At 44.9% G+C, this 17,222-nt stretch overlaps 1 protein-coding gene across 2 annotated transcripts; it reads left to right on the forward strand.

Annotated features, from left to right (window-relative positions):
• The first annotated feature begins 1,588 nt into the window (after nt 1–1,588).
• On the forward strand, nt 1,589–16,757 carry AMMECR1L (AMMECR1 like). 2 transcript variants are annotated; one of them, XM_041486776.1, is made up of 7 exons: nt 1,590–1,971; nt 4,004–4,448; nt 9,636–9,746; nt 10,228–10,342; nt 11,069–11,159; nt 12,119–12,215; nt 13,377–16,757. In XM_041486776.1, exons 2-7 carry the CDS (start codon nt 4,042–4,044, stop codon nt 13,486–13,488), a joined length of 933 nt encoding a protein of 310 aa, XP_041342710.1. In that variant the 5' UTR covers nt 1,590–1,971; nt 4,004–4,041; the 3' UTR covers nt 13,489–16,757. The 2 variants fall into 2 exon arrangements, 1 of the variants encoding a protein (XP_041342710.1); XR_005956808.1 differs by lacking the exon at nt 13,377–16,757 and having other exon boundaries at nt 1,589–1,971; nt 11,069–11,705.
• The last annotated feature ends 465 nt before the right edge of the window (nt 16,758–17,222 follow it).

Consider the following 17,222-nt stretch of genomic DNA (forward strand, 5'->3'; position numbering starts at 1 on the left):
GAAAACCAAGTTTATTTCAGCTTTGGAGAGTAGTCTTTCACGTTAGCTTGATTTTGCTCGTTCAAATGAAACCACTTCCATTGTAAGATACAATTCTAATATAATGATATTGTAACTTGGATATTAGGAAAGTTACAGTAGTTGTGTGTGTGTGTTGAAATTAAAAGCAGAGGTAAGACCAGAAAAAATGGGAATTAAACTGCTGCCATCACCTCACATTTCTTGTGCTGCAGGAACAGAAGAGCATGCACAACTGGTGAAGTATTTGTTTGATGTTGCCAGGGTAATAAACACAGCACCGACACTCCCAGGTTCCTAAGGACTCTACAAGAAGCTCTGTGGTGATTATGAAGTGGACTTTTGTAGGGTTGGGAACTGTTTCATATCTTGGCAAATGGGTTTGAGATGCAATCCAAGGCATTACCAGCAGAGTGAGGTATGTTTGGGGGGTGGGGGGAAGAAGGGAGGGAAGGATTCTTTTCAACCCTGCAAAAGTTAGGAACTCCCTCGATCTATTCTGGGTATTCTCACCCGATTCTTTGTAACCTTAGTTTCCCTTAGTTGCTATTTAGGGCTGCTATCTAGACTTAAAAGGATGGTGCTGTTCCATAACCTTAGAATGGCATTAATTGCAGTGCTGCTCTTGTGCTGTGGAAACCATGTCGATTATGTAATGTCAAAGGCAAAGGAGCAAACTGTAGAAAGTGCCCCAGCCCATGGCAGGGGGTGGAACAAAACAAGCTTGAAGGTCCTTTCCTACCATTCTGTGATTCTAGTCTATAGGAGACCGTAAGATCCACTGACATGCAACCAGATTTCTCTAGCTCACATTTTTATGCCTCTTATTTATTGCTTAAGCTTCGATCAGAAATGGCATAAATTCCATTTTGCAATCTTGAAAGGGTTCAGCCAGTTTGCCCCTTGGGGTTGGATGTGCAGTGTGGGTGCTCTGGGCTATGCAGTTTGCTCTTCATTGTGCCCAGGTGTTTCACGGGTGCTGTTGGAAGGGAATCAGGAATGAGCGCTGTGGTTTTCTCTATGCCTTCCCCTATGTGCCTCATACAGCCACAACAACCCTTGTCCCCTCCAAGGGACCCCAAACTGCCCGATGCCAGAGAATTCCCTCAGGGTGGAATGCAGAGACTCTATTTTTACAAGCTGTCCCCAAACCCTTGACGAAGTAACTACTTCCCTGCTTTGGTTTTTATGGCGCTGTGAAGAAAGGCGAAGGGGGAAGCGTTTGGGCGCCCCGTTGGCAGCTGGAAACACTAATAGAGTAATTTCTGCGTTGGTGTTGTTGTGGTATCTTGGCTCCTGCCGTAAATCCGTCACACGCGGCTATAATTAAAGCCGTCCCAGCGGCCGGAGCCCTCAGCGCTCAGGCTCTCCCCTCACGCCCTCAGCGCTCCGGTCCCGAGGGCAGGAACGACTCCCCCCCTTCGAGCCGCGCAATGGACGCTCCCCTCCTCCAGCCCCTCCCCCCATGCCGTCATCGCCCCCGCTGGCCAATGGCAGCGCGGCGCTGCTGCCGAGTGACGTCCCCGCTCCCGGAACTGTTTGTTCCCGCACGTGCGCTGCTCACGTGACGGGGAGGGCGCGGAAGCGCGCGTCTCTATGGTTTCTGCGTGGGGCAGAGCGCCCGCCCTAGGGCCTTGGCTGTGTTGGCGCCGCCGGGAGGCTGGCGGACTATGAGTGTCCGTCCCTCATTACCTCACGGCCGGGAGGAGGAGGAGGAGGAGGAGGAGGAGGCTGCCGGGATAGCGGCGGACCTGCCCGCGGCCTCGCTCCGGTCCTCCGGCCGCCCCGGGAAGCCCCGGCCGCGGCGGGCCCTGCCCGCTCCCCCGCCCGCCGGGCCCGCTTCTCCGGGGAGCCTCGCCCAGGCCCATGGCCCCATGAGGCGGCAGAAGGCTGCGGGGCAGCAGCGGCGGCGGCGGGGCTGAGGCGGAGGAGAAGCCGGGACGGGAGCAGGAGGTGGGTGACCCCCCGGGGGCGTGAGGGAGGCACGGGGGAGGGGGCCCGCCGCCCCGGGCTGGGGGAGGCCGCAGGGGGGTCCCGCTCCGCGGCGCCCCCTGGCGGCCCCGGGGCTGCTCGGGGGTCGGGCCGGGGGCACGGGGCGAAGCCGGGGTCTCGCCGGGCCGGAGCCGGCGGCGCTGCGGGACCCCCCCGAACACCCCGCAAAGTTTGTGTGCGGCAGCCCGGGGCTCGTCCCGCCGCCGCGGTGCCCCGGTGTGCCCCCTGGCCGCCCGGCCGCGGGGCGCTCCCGGGAAGCGGGGCTGGAGCCGAGCGGCCGCCTTTGTTAGGCCCCTGCTGCAGAGGAGGGGAGAAGAGGGGGACGCTCCCCCCTGCCCCTGCCACGTCTCCGATCTTGAATCAAGTGTTGTGCTTCCAGATAAATAAATAATGATTTATCTTCCCCAATGCGGCTGAGCCGTCAGTGGTAACTGGGGAAGGCTCATAAGGCTCAGCACCCTCGAACAGCCAGAGCCGGGTTACTTTTAATAGGCAGTGAAGAATTTACACGGTCGCTTTGTCAAAGTTATGCTTTTCTTTTGCCTGGTTTGGTTTCTTATAGGTTTTGGTTGGTTTTTTTTTTGTTTTGGTTTTGTTTTTTTTTTTTTAATTTTATTACAAAAGTAGAGATGAAAGAAAAAATTACCATTTTCCTTAGGTCTTGTAAATTGTTCCTTATGGTCTTTCTAAAACCTTGAGGGAATTCCTAAGCAGAGCAAGCAGTGCGGGCGTGCAGGCTGCACCTCTGAACACCCTTCACATCAGTTCTGGTTCAGTTCAGAGTCCTGTGACTCCTGCTGTGACCGATGAAACTTCAGAACTAAGTTTACTGCCTTTGCACGTGCAGAGGAGGGAGGGAGTTGTCACAACCTGAATTTCAGTGTGTTTCAGTCGTCCCTCACCCCCAACGCTGTCTGTGCTCTCAGCTTGGGAGGGCTGGAGGGCTGCTCTGGTGGTCACAGTAGTTCCCTGGTGCTGCTGAGAGCCGAGTGTGACTTCAGTCCCCCGTGGTGTTCCCTGTCTCACCTGCCTGTGCTCTGAGCCCCATTTGACAGCCTGGTTTTCTCTCCCCTGTATATTCAGATCTCACGGTGATGTTGGTGTTTAAGCTCCTGCCACTGACCCGTAATCCTTGCCTATCATGTTTGTTGATCTCTGTCTGCACAGCCTTTCCTCCCTGTGTTTGTTCTGCCCCTTCGTGTGCTGCATGAGCTAATATTCTCATCTTTGCAGGCAAAACACTGCTCTGGGTTGTTGGGTTTTTTGTACCATGCCTGTTTCCTGCTATTATCGCTTTCCTCTGTTCAGACCATGCTGGCTTCAGCTCTTCCTGTAGTGCACATCTTGCCTGTTCCCCCTGCATGTTTATTTGGGAGCTGTATTTGTTCACCCCGTGCCAGAAAGTAAATGCAGATTCCAGTCTGTGGTCTGGAAAATAGTCTGTAGTTTAGAAAATGGTGGTTTCAGTGCTTTTAGCTCCTCTTTGATGTTGCCAGTGCTAAATCAAGGGCAACACCCCTGGGAGTCCAGCCCCAAAGGTGTCCTTTTGGGCTGCTGTCACTCTTCTCTCACAAACAGAGATGGGAAATGCGCTTTTTTTTTTGCCGCTGGTGCAGGCATTGACTGAGGAGGAATGGGTGAGCAGGAAAAGTAGTGGATAGGGTGTATCTGCAGTCACAAGTCTTTTTTCCTTTTGTTTTCCCACAGTTTTGTTCTTTTTATGGGAGGTCTGGTTACATTTTTTTGCGATGAGCCACCTATTAAAATGTTCAATACCTTGGAAAGTGTGATTGCATGCATGTTGTGTCCATACTCTTCCAATCTCTGTGTGAGAACACCCATTCTGCTGACCTGCCTTTGGTGCTGTGCTTGATCCCATGCTTTGGAGGGTTTTTTTCCTCTCTTTGTAGCAGAAGCAAGGAAGCAGCTGTTGGTTTTTGACCTGTAACTCTTTGTGTAATGCTTTTCCCCCTTCCCCACCCCTCCATGCCAGGGTTCTGCAGTGCTCCAGGCAGCGAGTTTTGAAGCAGGATGGGAAAAAGACGCTGTGTTCCTCCACTTGAGCCCAAGCTGGCAGCTGGCTGTTGTGGGGTGAAGAAGCCCAAATTGTCTGGGAGTGGAACGCACAGTCATGGGAATCAGACCACAACTGTACCAAGCTCCAGTTCAGGTCCTCTTCAGAACCACCAGCATACAGATGGGAATAATGGAAGGGAGAACGTATCTGACTTGACTTTGGGCCCAGGAAATTCCCCAATTACTCGAATGAATCCCACTTCAGGAGCTCTGAGCCCACTTACTCGGCCCAATGGAACTGCCAACAGCACCAAGAACCTGGTGGTGACAGCAGAGATGTGCTGCTACTGCTTTGATGTACTCTACTGTCATCTCTACGGGTTCCCTCAGCCACGGCTTCCTCGATTTACCAATGACCCCTAGTGAGTACAGCCTGATGTGGGAGCAAAGCTGGGAAACAGCTTCCAGAGCTGTGGTGTGGTTGGGGAAGGGTGAAGGGTTTCCTTTGGGGAGTGGGAAAAGGGGTGTGCAGGGAGAAAGGGGGGCACTGTGCTCCTTGCTTTGTCTGCTGGGAACAAAAGGATGCACTGTAAGTGCACAAAAGATTAAAGTGCTGTTTGTTGGTGGAGGTGAGTGAGCTTTAAAGAGTGTCCTGTGAGAGAGAAAGTGCTTGGCTCTACAGCAAGAGCTAGGCCAAGTGTGAAGAGGTGTGGTGCTTCTTCAGCTCACAGTCTGCTGTGTTCCATCAGGCACTGTGCTCTTTGTGGAGGAGTGCAAACTCACTTCATGGGAATGTTCTGATAAAGTTTGCCCCTTCTTTTTAAGTGGATTCCTCTGTAAAAAATTAGCTGAGTAGTGCCACCTACAAAATTGTACTAGAAAACCAGTTAAATAATGTAATTAATTTGAAGAAGCTCCAGCTGCTAATGTGAGACACTGACTTGGAGAGGGGAAGAGACTTCCTTCTGCAAAGCAATGGAAAGGGAATAAAGTAAAAAGCTGAAGTTGGAACAAGTTTCCAGCTCATCCTGAAACAAATGCTGGGCTGGTGAGCGTTGGACAAGGACACTCAAAGAAGTTTTCAGCTGTCCAAGTGAATGGGTTTAGCAGGGACGGGAATCTAAAAATTACCAGTTATAGAGGATGTGTTAGGGAGATCGTGCTAGCTGGGCAGTGTGGGGAGAAATCCTAGAATCTTTTAGGCTGGAAAAACCTTTGAGTCCAACCATGAAGCCAGCACTGCCAAGAGAGTTAACTTTCAAGGAGAATACCAAGGTTAGGAGGAAAGGAGATGTGTATGAGCAGAAGTGAGGAGAAGGATTTATGAAGCTGTTTCACTTTGGTGAGATTTAGCTAATGTTTGTCTGAAGGTTGACTGCGTAGGTGTGGAAATGTTAATGTTGTTAAAATGTTTGTTAAAAGAATTATATGGGAAAGATCAGTGACAGATGGACCTTCTGACACTCCTCCAGGGCCTCCTCCAGAACAATAGATAAAATAAAAAGTTGCTGACATCCTTAATTTAAGCTATTGAATTTTAAATTGATGTAAAGAACAATGGCTTAAAACAGGTCATGGACTTTCTTTCTGTGTACTCAGTGTGTGCCCACCTTTCTGCTGTCAGGGTGGATGTAGGTTGTGCTTCCATGCAGTTATTATTCCAGCTGGATTGTGGATACATGTCCTGAATGCTGCCGCAGAGTAAGCTGTTTAATACTGTAAATACAAATGGACAGAGAAATGCTCTGGACTAGGATATCAAATAGTTCCAGGGACTCCCCAGGCTGAAACATTTCTGGTATTCCTAAAGGGAGCTGAGTGGGTTCCCTTTAGAACATTTGGTGTCAGGCTGCTTGTTGTTTTGTCACTCAGAGTGCAAAGGGTTATTGGCTGTTGCTCCGTTAAGCTGGTAAGAGAGATGGTTTTATAGAGCTGCATTCTTTTGGTGTCAGGAGATTTCTGGCTGGATTTTGTTGCTTTTTCTGTTGACTAGTATCAAAAAGGATATCCTTTGGGGAATAGCAGCTGCTTGAATTTTTATGCCCAGATTTGAAAAGTTAAAAATTGTTCACTGGTTATTTCAGTGCTCATGATTACAAGTCTTTTAGATCAGCACACCAACAAAGCATAACCAGCCCTTCCCTTCTCTTTCCCTGTCAGCAAATGCTTGCCTGGATTTTCTTGTGTTTCAGCATTTATTCTGTTGCTTCCAGGAAATGGATGTACCCCAGGGAAAAACATGGGGGTTTGCTCTCTTGAAGAGCAGCACACAAGGAAGAACTGCCCCACTTGAGACAGTCTCGTAATGAACTTCAAGCCAAATGTTACCAAATACAAGAGTAAGGAGAGTGAAAATCCAGAAATAATTTGCATTGTGGCCTTTTGTGACGTAATTAATGTCAATGTAAGAGATCTTCGGACAAAACAAAGGTTTATACCAGGAGTCTCTCTGCACAAACAGAGAAGAGACTGTTGACTGACTAGAAAGAGGCACATCCTGTTCTTAGACTGGTTTTTAAACTGGTGCTGAACTTTATAGTAAAGCTAAAAGCAGGTGTGAAGGTCAGGATTTGGCATAAACAGTGTAAAAACATGCAAGTGCCAGGGTTATGGGTTGAAAACCACATGAATGTCAGTCACCAGCCTGAGGGGATGTGCACATGGACAGCACACTTGATGGGAATTATGGAGCTGGTAGATACCTGTGCAGTAAAGTTCCCTTATTCCAGTGTTAGCAGTGATGGTCACAGGTTACTGAAGAGATGGTGGCATTGCAAGCCTTGTAGTTATGTCTGAATTAACTTGGCAAAGGAAGGAAATATCCCCTTTACTATTCAGGTTACTGCAAGTATTTACAATTTGGAACCTGTGCAAGTAGCTGATTGGTTACTTTTTCCACTTTTGTCCTTCTGTCTGATTTTTTAATAGTAGGTATTACAAACTGGTGCTAAAACTATACCATGGAAGTTTCTAGTTGCCATACAAGACAAATAATAGGAGACTTGCATCATAAGATCTGTTCTGTAACAGGTTTTTCCCTAGTACAAGCTAAAGCCTGATTCAAATTAACTGTACTTTTCTACTTTAAAATTCCCTTTGTAGTTGCAATTGATGAAGCTAATTTTTAGCTGCTGTTAGTTTTAGTTCCTCTCAGCCTAAAAACCCTCATCAAACATATATAAAGTGGGATGTTGTGGCTGCGGAAGGAACAGTTGACATAATCTGCTGGGGATATGGCTGCAAAGTACCAGTAAATGCTCCTGAGTGAACATGGACAAAAGATTGTTGTGACTTTTCTCAGTACATCTGGGAAATAACACTTTTCAAGGAGGGGCTCTGGAACAATGGCCTTATTGTCAGCTGCACCTGCAATTTGCTGAGTGCATTTATTCTTCAGAGACAGAAACATCATCTTCTCTGCAGTGAAAATAGTGAAATTTTATCTATGTGTACAGAATCATATCTTTTTTTTATGCCTCAGTTGTTCTGACCACAATGAAAAATGGTTTTAAATGTGCTTTAAGGTATTTTAAAATATACAGCCTTCAGAATGCAATTATCCTCTCCCCTCTGATAATATCTCTTCTATTATGGATGCATAAAGCTGTGCTGCAGCTCAATGGAAAGATGGGTTGTGGGATTTTTTTCCCTTTGGAAAGGGGAAAGAGGTAAATTGAAAATGTGAACCTGCAATTTGAATTGAAGGGGAATTTACTTAGATTTGTATTCTGTGAGTGATGGTTCTATGTTCTCCCTTGCCTTTTCTCTTTGGGTTGAGTGTCACATGGACTGAGCAGTACTTTCAAAATTCTTATTAGATTAGGGTAAATTTCCACTGAACTTGTGACAGTAGTGTTTCTCACAGATCTCCTGTGTAAGTTTAGTGTCTTTTTTTTTTCTTCTTTTTTTAAGTTTTCTGATGTGTTTTCTTACACTCTTTTTCTGTTTGCTCTTTCAACATGTGATAGATAGACAGATTAAAATGTAGAAAAATTATATCTTCTAAGTGCCTTGAAGTGTTACTGGAAAACTAGAACAGCAGATCCCCTGTCCTGGTCAAGCCAACCAGGAGGTTGTTGCTGGGCGTGGAAGGATGTTTCCACTTCCTCTGTGGGCAAAGTCCTTCACAATTATCACTCAAGGGCTAATTGCTCTTTTGGGCATTACTTTTGCCATTGGTCCCAGCTGGTAACCAGATCCTGAATGATGAGTTTGTGCGTGATGGATTTAATTCCATTGTTGCTCTGAGGAGCGTCACTGGGCACTGAGTTATTACTACAGTTTAAATGATGTTCTCACTACTCAGACATAAGAAGTTCTGTTGCTGTGTTTGAGAAATCATCCACGCTCCATGCTGGTTTTGTTGTCTGAACAGAACATCTTAGTATTTTTGTAAGGTTTGCTGCAGAGGTGCATTGCTGACAAAAGCTTCAAGAGTTTGAGGAAAGTGTCTAAGCTATGTTGTCAAATCAGTCTTGATGGTTCAAATCTCCTGTCAATGTTTTCTTATCTCAGAAAATCATATGCTATCATATTACTTAAAGTTCAGTAGAAATCCACAGACTGATGTCTTGCATTCAGTACTCTGAACAAGTCACAGAATCACTCATCCTGATTTTATAATTAGGTCAGCATTATCAGTTGCCTTACAGAATTTTGCAGATGTTTGGACATTCTTGTAGAGCTGCAACCACCACTGTCCTTTTAGTGCTTCTCTCTACAGCTCTTTGCAATTTCACTCACTCCTGTAGAAGTTAATTTTTTTTGTATTTAATGTTCACAGTCATCTTTACCTGTTTATCTCTTCGTAGAGCTCTCTTATTCTGAAGCTGTTATTCTTTAAGGCCAAATCAGGAGTTGCAGTTTAACAGCTCGAAATGAGCCTGCTGAGTTTGAGAATCTGCTGTTGTGCCTGTAAATTCGTGATGGTAGACAGGAAAGTGGAAATCCAGGTGATGTTTGAGTAGGAACAATAGTGTTTTAGATCTGTGTTCAACAGGAGAAAATGCATGTAAATACAAATTAAATGTAAAGTAAGCAAAAATGTGGACATAAACTGCTTGAGACTTAGGGATGAACCCAGAAGTCAGATCCTCATGGAAAAAACAGGGAAAAAAAATAATTTGGATTTCTTTTCATTCCTTAAAAAGCAAAAACAGAAAAGCTTCTATTGCAAATCTGATTTATGGAAGTGGTAGTATAAAGAACTAAATTGCATCATCTATATTAATTTCTATATGACCTATGCTGGAAACTAGTGGATGTTGCAAAGTGAGGCCAATACTGACAGATAATCAGTGGGATCAAATAACCATTTCAGTGATTAGAAGGCAGCACACCAGGAAGATGTCTGTGGAGGACTCCCAGGGTCCTGCTGGGGAGGATGGAGTGTGCTGAAAAGGTGGAGGGAAGTGTTGGGGCTTGCATGTGGGGGATGTGGCCATGAAGTTTTGTTCTTGCTAGAGAGCAGGTGAGCAAACCTGCCTGCTGGGGTTTACTGGAGGGAGAGAGAGCAAAGGCATGGGGCTCTTTCATACCTTGGTTGTCTCCCCTTAGCAACCAAATATCTGTAGAGGCTGGAGGGTTTGTTTCTTTTCTTGCCTTTTCAGTCCACTCTTTGTGACGTGGAAGACGGGGCGAGACAAGCGGCTTCGTGGCTGCATCGGGACCTTTTCAGCCATGAATCTTCACTCAGGACTCAGGGAATATACATTAACCAGGTAACTGTCAAAAATGAAAGAAATATGAAGTGAATATGAAATTAGTTCGTTCACTGAAGATCTGTAAGGATTCAAGGTTAGGATGTTGGATCAACATAGTTCAATGTAATATGCTTCATAGTGAACTAAACCTGAGTGTATGAGCGTTACAGTGAGGTGATGTATCAGGATGTAGTGGAACACCTTTGCAAAAGGTGAGTTGCAGTTGGCATTTTTAGGCTACTGTCAAATCTATCTTGCATACTAACAGTTTTGACATCTGTAGCACGTAATTTCTCTCAGCCTGCAGTAGGCATTGGGGAGCATCAGGAGGCTTGCCACTAGTATTACAGTTCATTAGATTAGGGAGAGATGCAAATCACTTTCTCTGCAGTAGGAGAGAAGCATGTTTCATGCAGGCCTAATCAAAAGGGGAATAATTGAGCATCTGACACTTTATTTTGGTGCTTGTACTGGGTGACGTATCTTCTCTTCCCTTTAGTGCACTTAAGGACAGCCGATTTCCCCCCCTGACCCGCGAGGAGCTGCCCAAACTCTTCTGCTCTGTCTCCCTCCTCACTAACTTCGAGGATGCCAGTGACTACCTGGACTGGGAGGTGAGAACAGGTGCATTTGGAACTCTGCATCACTCTCTCGTTCCATTCGGGTTCGGGTTAGTACATGGTGATGTATCTCCTTCCTTACAGGGGTGTGTGGGGATAGAAGAGACTGGGAATAGAAGAAATGGGGCTGGAAAACTAGAAGGAAGGAAGGAAGGAAGAGGATGGCCCAGCAAGATGCTTTTGGTTGTGGGGGATCTGAATGGGAATAAAAGAAACATGAAAGTGGTTTATGGACTTGGCCCAATAGGAATTGGGTGTAAATACTTGTATAAAAACCTGGGAAGTCTTTTGATAGTGTGGATAGGAACTGGAAATAAAGTAGTTAAGACCAAAGGTATGAATGGTTTTTAGGACTTTGTACATTGAAGTGTATTTCATTCAATATATATATGGACTTCATAGTCAGGTAATTTTAGGCATCATTCTTGCGTGCAGAGATTTTATCTCTCTTGAGTGACACAAGAGATGGAAAACTGACAAGACTTAGCTCAGGAGAAGTGGCAGGGCCACTGGTGAGGCTTGTCTGGGAAGGGTGGCTGAGAGCTCCTTGTGAGACCTGCCAGGCAAGAGCAGAGAGTGGGGAGGAGAATGACCTTACCCAGGCAAAAGCCAAATGGTGCAGAGAGAGAGAGAGATGCACAGCGTTGTGGGAATGACAACTCAGTCATGGGCTCAGTGCTAGCAAACACCTCTTATCTGGCTGTTCATTTCCATCTATAGGTTGGAATCCATGGGATCAGAATAGAGTTCATCAATGAGAAAGGTGTCAAACGCACAGCCACGTATTTACCTGAGGTTGCTAAGGAACAAGGTGGGTTTGAGATGGCAGCCAAACATGTCAACATACTGTGTCACAGAATTGGGTAACAATCTATCAGTTTGGGGCTTGGAATACAATGCTGTCCTCACAGTGGTGCCATGGAATCACCAGGCCTAATCTGGACAACTGACACCTGATACAGTTGCTGCTGGGTTTTCATCTGGCCTGTCTCTCACCCATGTCTTTGCACAGCTGTATTTTAGTGCCAGAATGCTTTAGGGCTGAAGAAATAGAGGATCTCAAAGTATGGATCTTCCAGCCTCATTGAGCATTGCATCTTTCCTCTTCTATGTTTCTCCCACCAACTAGGATAACTGCACGCTGCCCAGCACCAACAGGAGAGTCACTTTCCTCCTCATTCTTGCTAAAGTAGCATCCTCCAGAGGAGGGCTAGAAACACAGCCCCTCTGGAGCACACTTCCCACTCAAATAGAGTAGTGGTCACCATGGTAACTGCTCAAAATATTGCCTCCTCCTTTCCTCCACCTAGCAGAGTGGAGTGGTCGCATCCTCCTGGCTCTGGGGCAAAAGACTAAGGTAGGAATTTTAACTCTGATCTCTCACATAGCAGTGCACTGTGCTATCACTAGAGAATCAATCCCAATTTGTCTATGTAAAGAGATTACTATTATCTTATTTTCAAGGGAGCTAAGTGGCAAATGATGAAAAAATTTGGGGTCCCTGCAACGGTAGCAAGGCACAGACCTTTATAAGAAGACATGGAATGGAAAATGGAATTGCTCTTTCATAGGCCAATATCAGTTTAAAGGGGTAGGCATGTGCAGTAGGTGCATGCATCCGGCCACGTATGTCCAGTTCAACACTAGGATTTCTAAAGCTCAGAGTTTCCTGTTTAGTTGTTTGTTTTTCTAGAGTCCTTTTAATGCATCTCTTGTGGTTTTGAAATATTTTTTTGTTGAAAAATTTGCCTTGCTTCTATTTTTCAATAGACTGGGATCAGATCCAGACCATAGACTCCTTACTCAGGAAAGGTGGCTTTAAGGCTCCCATTACCAATGATTTTAGGAAAACAATTAAACTTACCAGGTAAGCAGATGAATTTGTTGCCTTTTAATTTTACTTTATGGTGTTTTCTGGGTGATTTAAAATATTTGTGCTCGATGTAAGTCTTTATGCCTCTTGCAGAGGAGGAGATGTAGTGTGAAAGACCAAATCACAAATGCCATGTGTTAGGCATATAATGCACATAGAATTAAGCACAACGTGTTTGGTCCATGCAGGATCAAAACTGGCGTTTTCCTAAGTGTCACTGGTTTTAATATTACTATATATGTGAAAGACCAGAAGCAGAACTTTTGAGAGTTGAAAAGGTTGATTTTTTTTGGCATCTTTTCAATGAACTTCCTTTTCTCAATGTGCTCATCTGTGAATGCTGTAGCTATTAGTAGGTGACACCTGTCTTCAAACCAAACCACACTCACATTTGGCTGGTTTTCAGAATTTGCTTGCTTTTCTATAGCCCCAGCTGTCCTATTGGTTTCTGCCCCCTTTATGTTAGTAAAAACTGGGGACTTTCTGGTTTTCTATAGAAACACTAAATTATCAGGTCATTCTTTACCTCTAGAGATATGAGGTGAGTGTGCAGGGTTTTCTTTAACAGGAGATGACAGGATGAAGGTTTTCATTAAATTTCATGTAATGTGGTCTTAGTGCAACCCACAACCACTTTGTAGCTGGCTGTTGTTTAGCATGCTTTAGAAGAGCTTGGAAAACTCCAGTCTCTCCAAAGGAACATCACATTTTGTGAATTCTGATTGTACAACATGGACTAAGTCATTTATGTGCTATGATAAACCTCTTTTTACTCACCTCTCCATTTCTTTCACTACCTTTTCAAATGTGGAGATAACCACAAAAGTAAAAAATAGTGAAATACTAATTATTTAATCACTGTAGTTGAATCTTCTTCCAGCAAACTTTTCATGTAATTTATGGATAAAAAAGAATACAAACCGATCATTTATTTCCTGTGTGCTACTTCAGGCATCCCTTTAACTATCGTCACCTTGATTAGGATTCATTTTTTGGGACCCTGGAGCTAATTCAAGCTCACACAGGTTTTTCACACCAGTGGGTTCCTCTTGGTCATCACTGGCTGTGAGCTGGAGGGGAGCGTGGGGTGAATGTTTCACGTGGAGTCGCTCCGCGTTGCGCAGTCTGACGCTGTGTCTCTGCCTGTTCCCGCAGGTACCGCAGTGAGAAGGTGACAATCAGTTATGCAGAGTACATGGCCTCCCGCCAGCATTGTTTCCAGAATGGCACCCTTCATGCCCCCCCCCTCTACAATCATTACTCCTGACACACGGCTGCATGACCAGTCCCACTCCCCAGTTGCTGCCAACGGCTATGACATCATCGGGGCAGACGCCTCCTCTTCCTGGTCCAGTTACTTCTATTACTGCACCATTTTATGATGCTAGCTTCCGTTGCCAAGTCTGCCTTCCCACTGACCTGGGGGGAGGGTGAGAGCGTGACAGGACTTCAGGGGCCCAAGCCTTATCTCAGCCTTCCCTCCCAGCGGGGGTTCCGTCGGATTGGGGCTCCATGCCTACGAACTGTCGTGAGGTGCAGAAGACCTTTAGGAGTGAAAGTGCTGCTTCGGACTGATCTGTTCCCGGGTGTTCCTGACACTCGGAAACTTGAGTCGTTTGTTACGGAAGCCCCCCAGATCAAGTAGGAGCATTCCCCTGGCAGCCTGGGCAACGGAGTCCAACAAAACATTTTTTAGGTTCTTTTTAATTTTTTTTTAACCTCTGGTATCTGTTGTGTACTGAGAGCTGATTGCAGCCCCCACGCATCACAGGCGGACATCATGATATTGGGGAGGCTTGAACACCTGGATAGCACCCCATCCTCATGGACAGAAAACATGTGAAAAATTAATCCATTATTTAAATAAACCCTTGAAGGCTTTAAGGCTCAGATCCTTGGTAGGCTGAATTCTTGGTGATGAAGCCTGCTATGAAATATAATGCTGTTTTGCCTGTAAGAAAGTGACATGGCATTGCTGTGTACGCAGAGGAAAGGATCCTCGAGTGTCCCTGGACAGTCTTGGTTTTGACCAAATTTTGTTTCCAAATATTTGTAAGAGATAGGATTAGGGCTGGGGAGGGGATTTGCAGAGCATTGACTGTAGTCGTACAAGTGAGACCAGTGACTGAAATTTGTTTTAAGTTAAGCTAACAGTCTTGGGGACCTTCCTTTTGATAGAACAGCCACTTTTGCCAGTATGACTACTGATTTCAGGGGCTGTGAGTGTTTCAGGAATGTTTCCAGGAATGGTGCTGTTCAGTTTTGCTGGTGAGATTTATCTTACTCAGCTTAGTCATTGCCACATCCAGGCAGTGAGTGGGGAAATCTGTATTACCCAAATGGCATGAAACTTGTGTGCATTCTGTATTTCTTCTCCCGTGCTGGTTGATGATCACAAGGAATACTCTTTTCTGAAAGGAAGTTATAAGTTGTATTCTGCAGCATCGTTGAGGGATGTCATAAACTCTAAACTATGACACTCTTTTAATGAGATAACCGGACTTCAGAATACAGAGTGGGGTGGGGTTGGTTGGTTGGTTGGTTTTCCAAGCTTCTGGAGGGTCAGTAATGATTGGGGAAGAGATCACGAGTGCATAGCAGAGTCATGGCTGTTTGGTTGCATACATCTTCTGAGCCTGCTCGTGTCTTTTAATTGGCTGGTGTTTGAAGCCTGAAATTATGCTGTGGTGTGGCAGGGAATAGGGCTGGTAGGAAGCTGAGAGCTGCAGGGTGCTGCTCCTGGTCCTAAGGAAGCAAGGCACCACTTGTGCCATTTTGCTTCATGTTGGTGTAAGTTCTGCTGGAGGAGAGAGATGTGAGGGAGATTCCTCTGGATAACGGTGCAATATTGACCCAGCATTCCTTCTGTATTGGGTCATTCCTACAAATTGCCACTTTTCCCTTGTGATGTTGTTGAAAAGAATTGAAGATGAAAGGATTGTTTCGTGACTTCCTGCTGCTGAGAATAAATGAGTCTCGTTACAAACCACTCCAGTTTGTAGTTGCTCCCCCAGGTGCCGTGTAGTGATGGGGGAGGGTGGGGTCAGCTCCAGGCATACCACTCACCTTTCAGCTGTCAAACAGTATGATACATAGGGCTACACTCATTACTGTTCAAGTGTTCTATGTTAGAATTTAATTTCTAAAAGGTTTAAAAAAAGGCAAAAAAATGGTGCTAAAACTTCACCCCTGAGCACGCTCGGTGAGACTGGTCATGCAGGCATACAGTGCCAGGCTTTTCAACTATACTGTTTCTTTTTCAGGTGTTTGCCCTGTTCTGTGTCTTCAACAGTGTATAGTGTTTTCCTAATTTCAGTTTCTTTGACTAGGGGATGAATAAAGGGTGGGGTGGGGAGGGTTAGCTGTCATTTTTTTAAAGAACAGAATTTTAGGATTGAGTAACTTGGTTGGTTTAAGCCTGAAGTGGGACAGGTGGTTTGGGACTGGGGAAGTCTTGTCCTCTCCCACTTCTGTTTCCCCACTCAGTCTGTTTAAAAAAACACAAACAAAACATAAATGCCTCTAAATATGTACTGTGTTCTTGTCTTGTTGCAGTGAGAAGAGAAGCTGTCAGATCAGAAACACTGGTCTGCAGCCTAAGGAACAGGCCCTCTCAGCTTTAGTCCCATAAGGGTCCAGCTATAAAATCAGTTGAAAACTGTGTCAATAGCTAAGTCAGCTCAGAGAAATGTATGACAAGGACAGGTGGTCTCAGGAAATAATCCCGTTTCTAGATCATTACATGGCAGCTATGCATAAGGATGAAAGAGGTGAACTGAGCACAAACTGGAGTTTGAATTGCCTCAAGATGGAGACAACCAAAATCAGTGGCCAATTGATGTGAGATTTTCTCTGTGTTTGCTTGGCTGGGACAGCTGGTTAGAACTACTCCTCAAAGCAACTGTTCCCTGGTTTGATCTGGATTAACTCATCCTTAGAAGCAAGTGCCTTTTGGTCTAGAAGGGCTTATTCTCATGACAACCACAACTGATAAATAATCTCACTGCGATGATGAAATGTCTTTGTTTTACGGTAACTACAGGAGAATGTCTTTGATCACTGGAGTCTGTCAGTGTTGAAATGTTTCCACTGTGAGGTTCTTAATTTTTTTTTTCCATGTTGTTCAACAGTCAATCTCAACTGAAGCCATTTCAGTTTGGGAATGTTATATGGTCAAAATATCACATATCTACAATTTATCAGAACAAAAAAAATCTGTAAGGAAATCTAAGAGTTTATTTTAACCTTTGCACAGAATAATTTGTTTTCATAGTACATTAACAAACCTCTGCAGTCTTCACTGACTATTAGTGCTGTTTTCTGTTTGTATTCAGAAACTACATGTTGTTTTGTTGGGGGTTTTTTGGTTAATTTATTTCCTTAAAGCAGGAGACCTCTTTTGACCTACAGTGCAGAGACGTCAGACCAATTCTTTATATTACACTTGGTTGCCTCCTACCTATATAATAATTTCTGAGTGTAAATAATTGAACTCTATCCTCTAATGAAGTATTGTAGAGAATAAATCATAATGGATAAAGATTATTTGTACTGTCCTCTTTATATGAGTTCCCACAGCCTTTATGGGGGATAAGATGAAATTGTTCTCCTCTAGAAGGACAGGCAATATATTACAGGTATGAATAGCAAACCTGTCAATTGCACCACATTTTCAAAACCAGGGAGGTTGCCAGAGTGGGGTGACAGCTGTCTGGAGACACACCAATAATCAAACAGGCTCACTACAAGAAAGCAAGGAAAAATAGTAGGAAAGTTAAAACCAAATATTAAATCTATTTTGTTAATAATGGCGTAGCAGTGTCTTTGTATCCTGATATAGTTTGCTTGACAATAACTTTCTATCAGTTGTCATGACGGTGAAATGTATAAAGTACATACATGCAGAGTATTGTAAATCTTTCTCAAATTCAAAATTGTTCTTTGGGGGCTTTGTCTTCTAAAATGAACTGAGAACAAATTGTCTACCCTTCAGGGCTATAG

The sequence above is a fragment of the Pyrgilauda ruficollis genome, unplaced genomic scaffold, assembly GCF_017590135.1.
Source record: "Pyrgilauda ruficollis isolate IOZ18807 unplaced genomic scaffold, ASM1759013v1 scaffold79, whole genome shotgun sequence".
Lineage (NCBI taxonomy): Eukaryota > Metazoa > Chordata > Aves > Passeriformes > Passeridae > Pyrgilauda > Pyrgilauda ruficollis.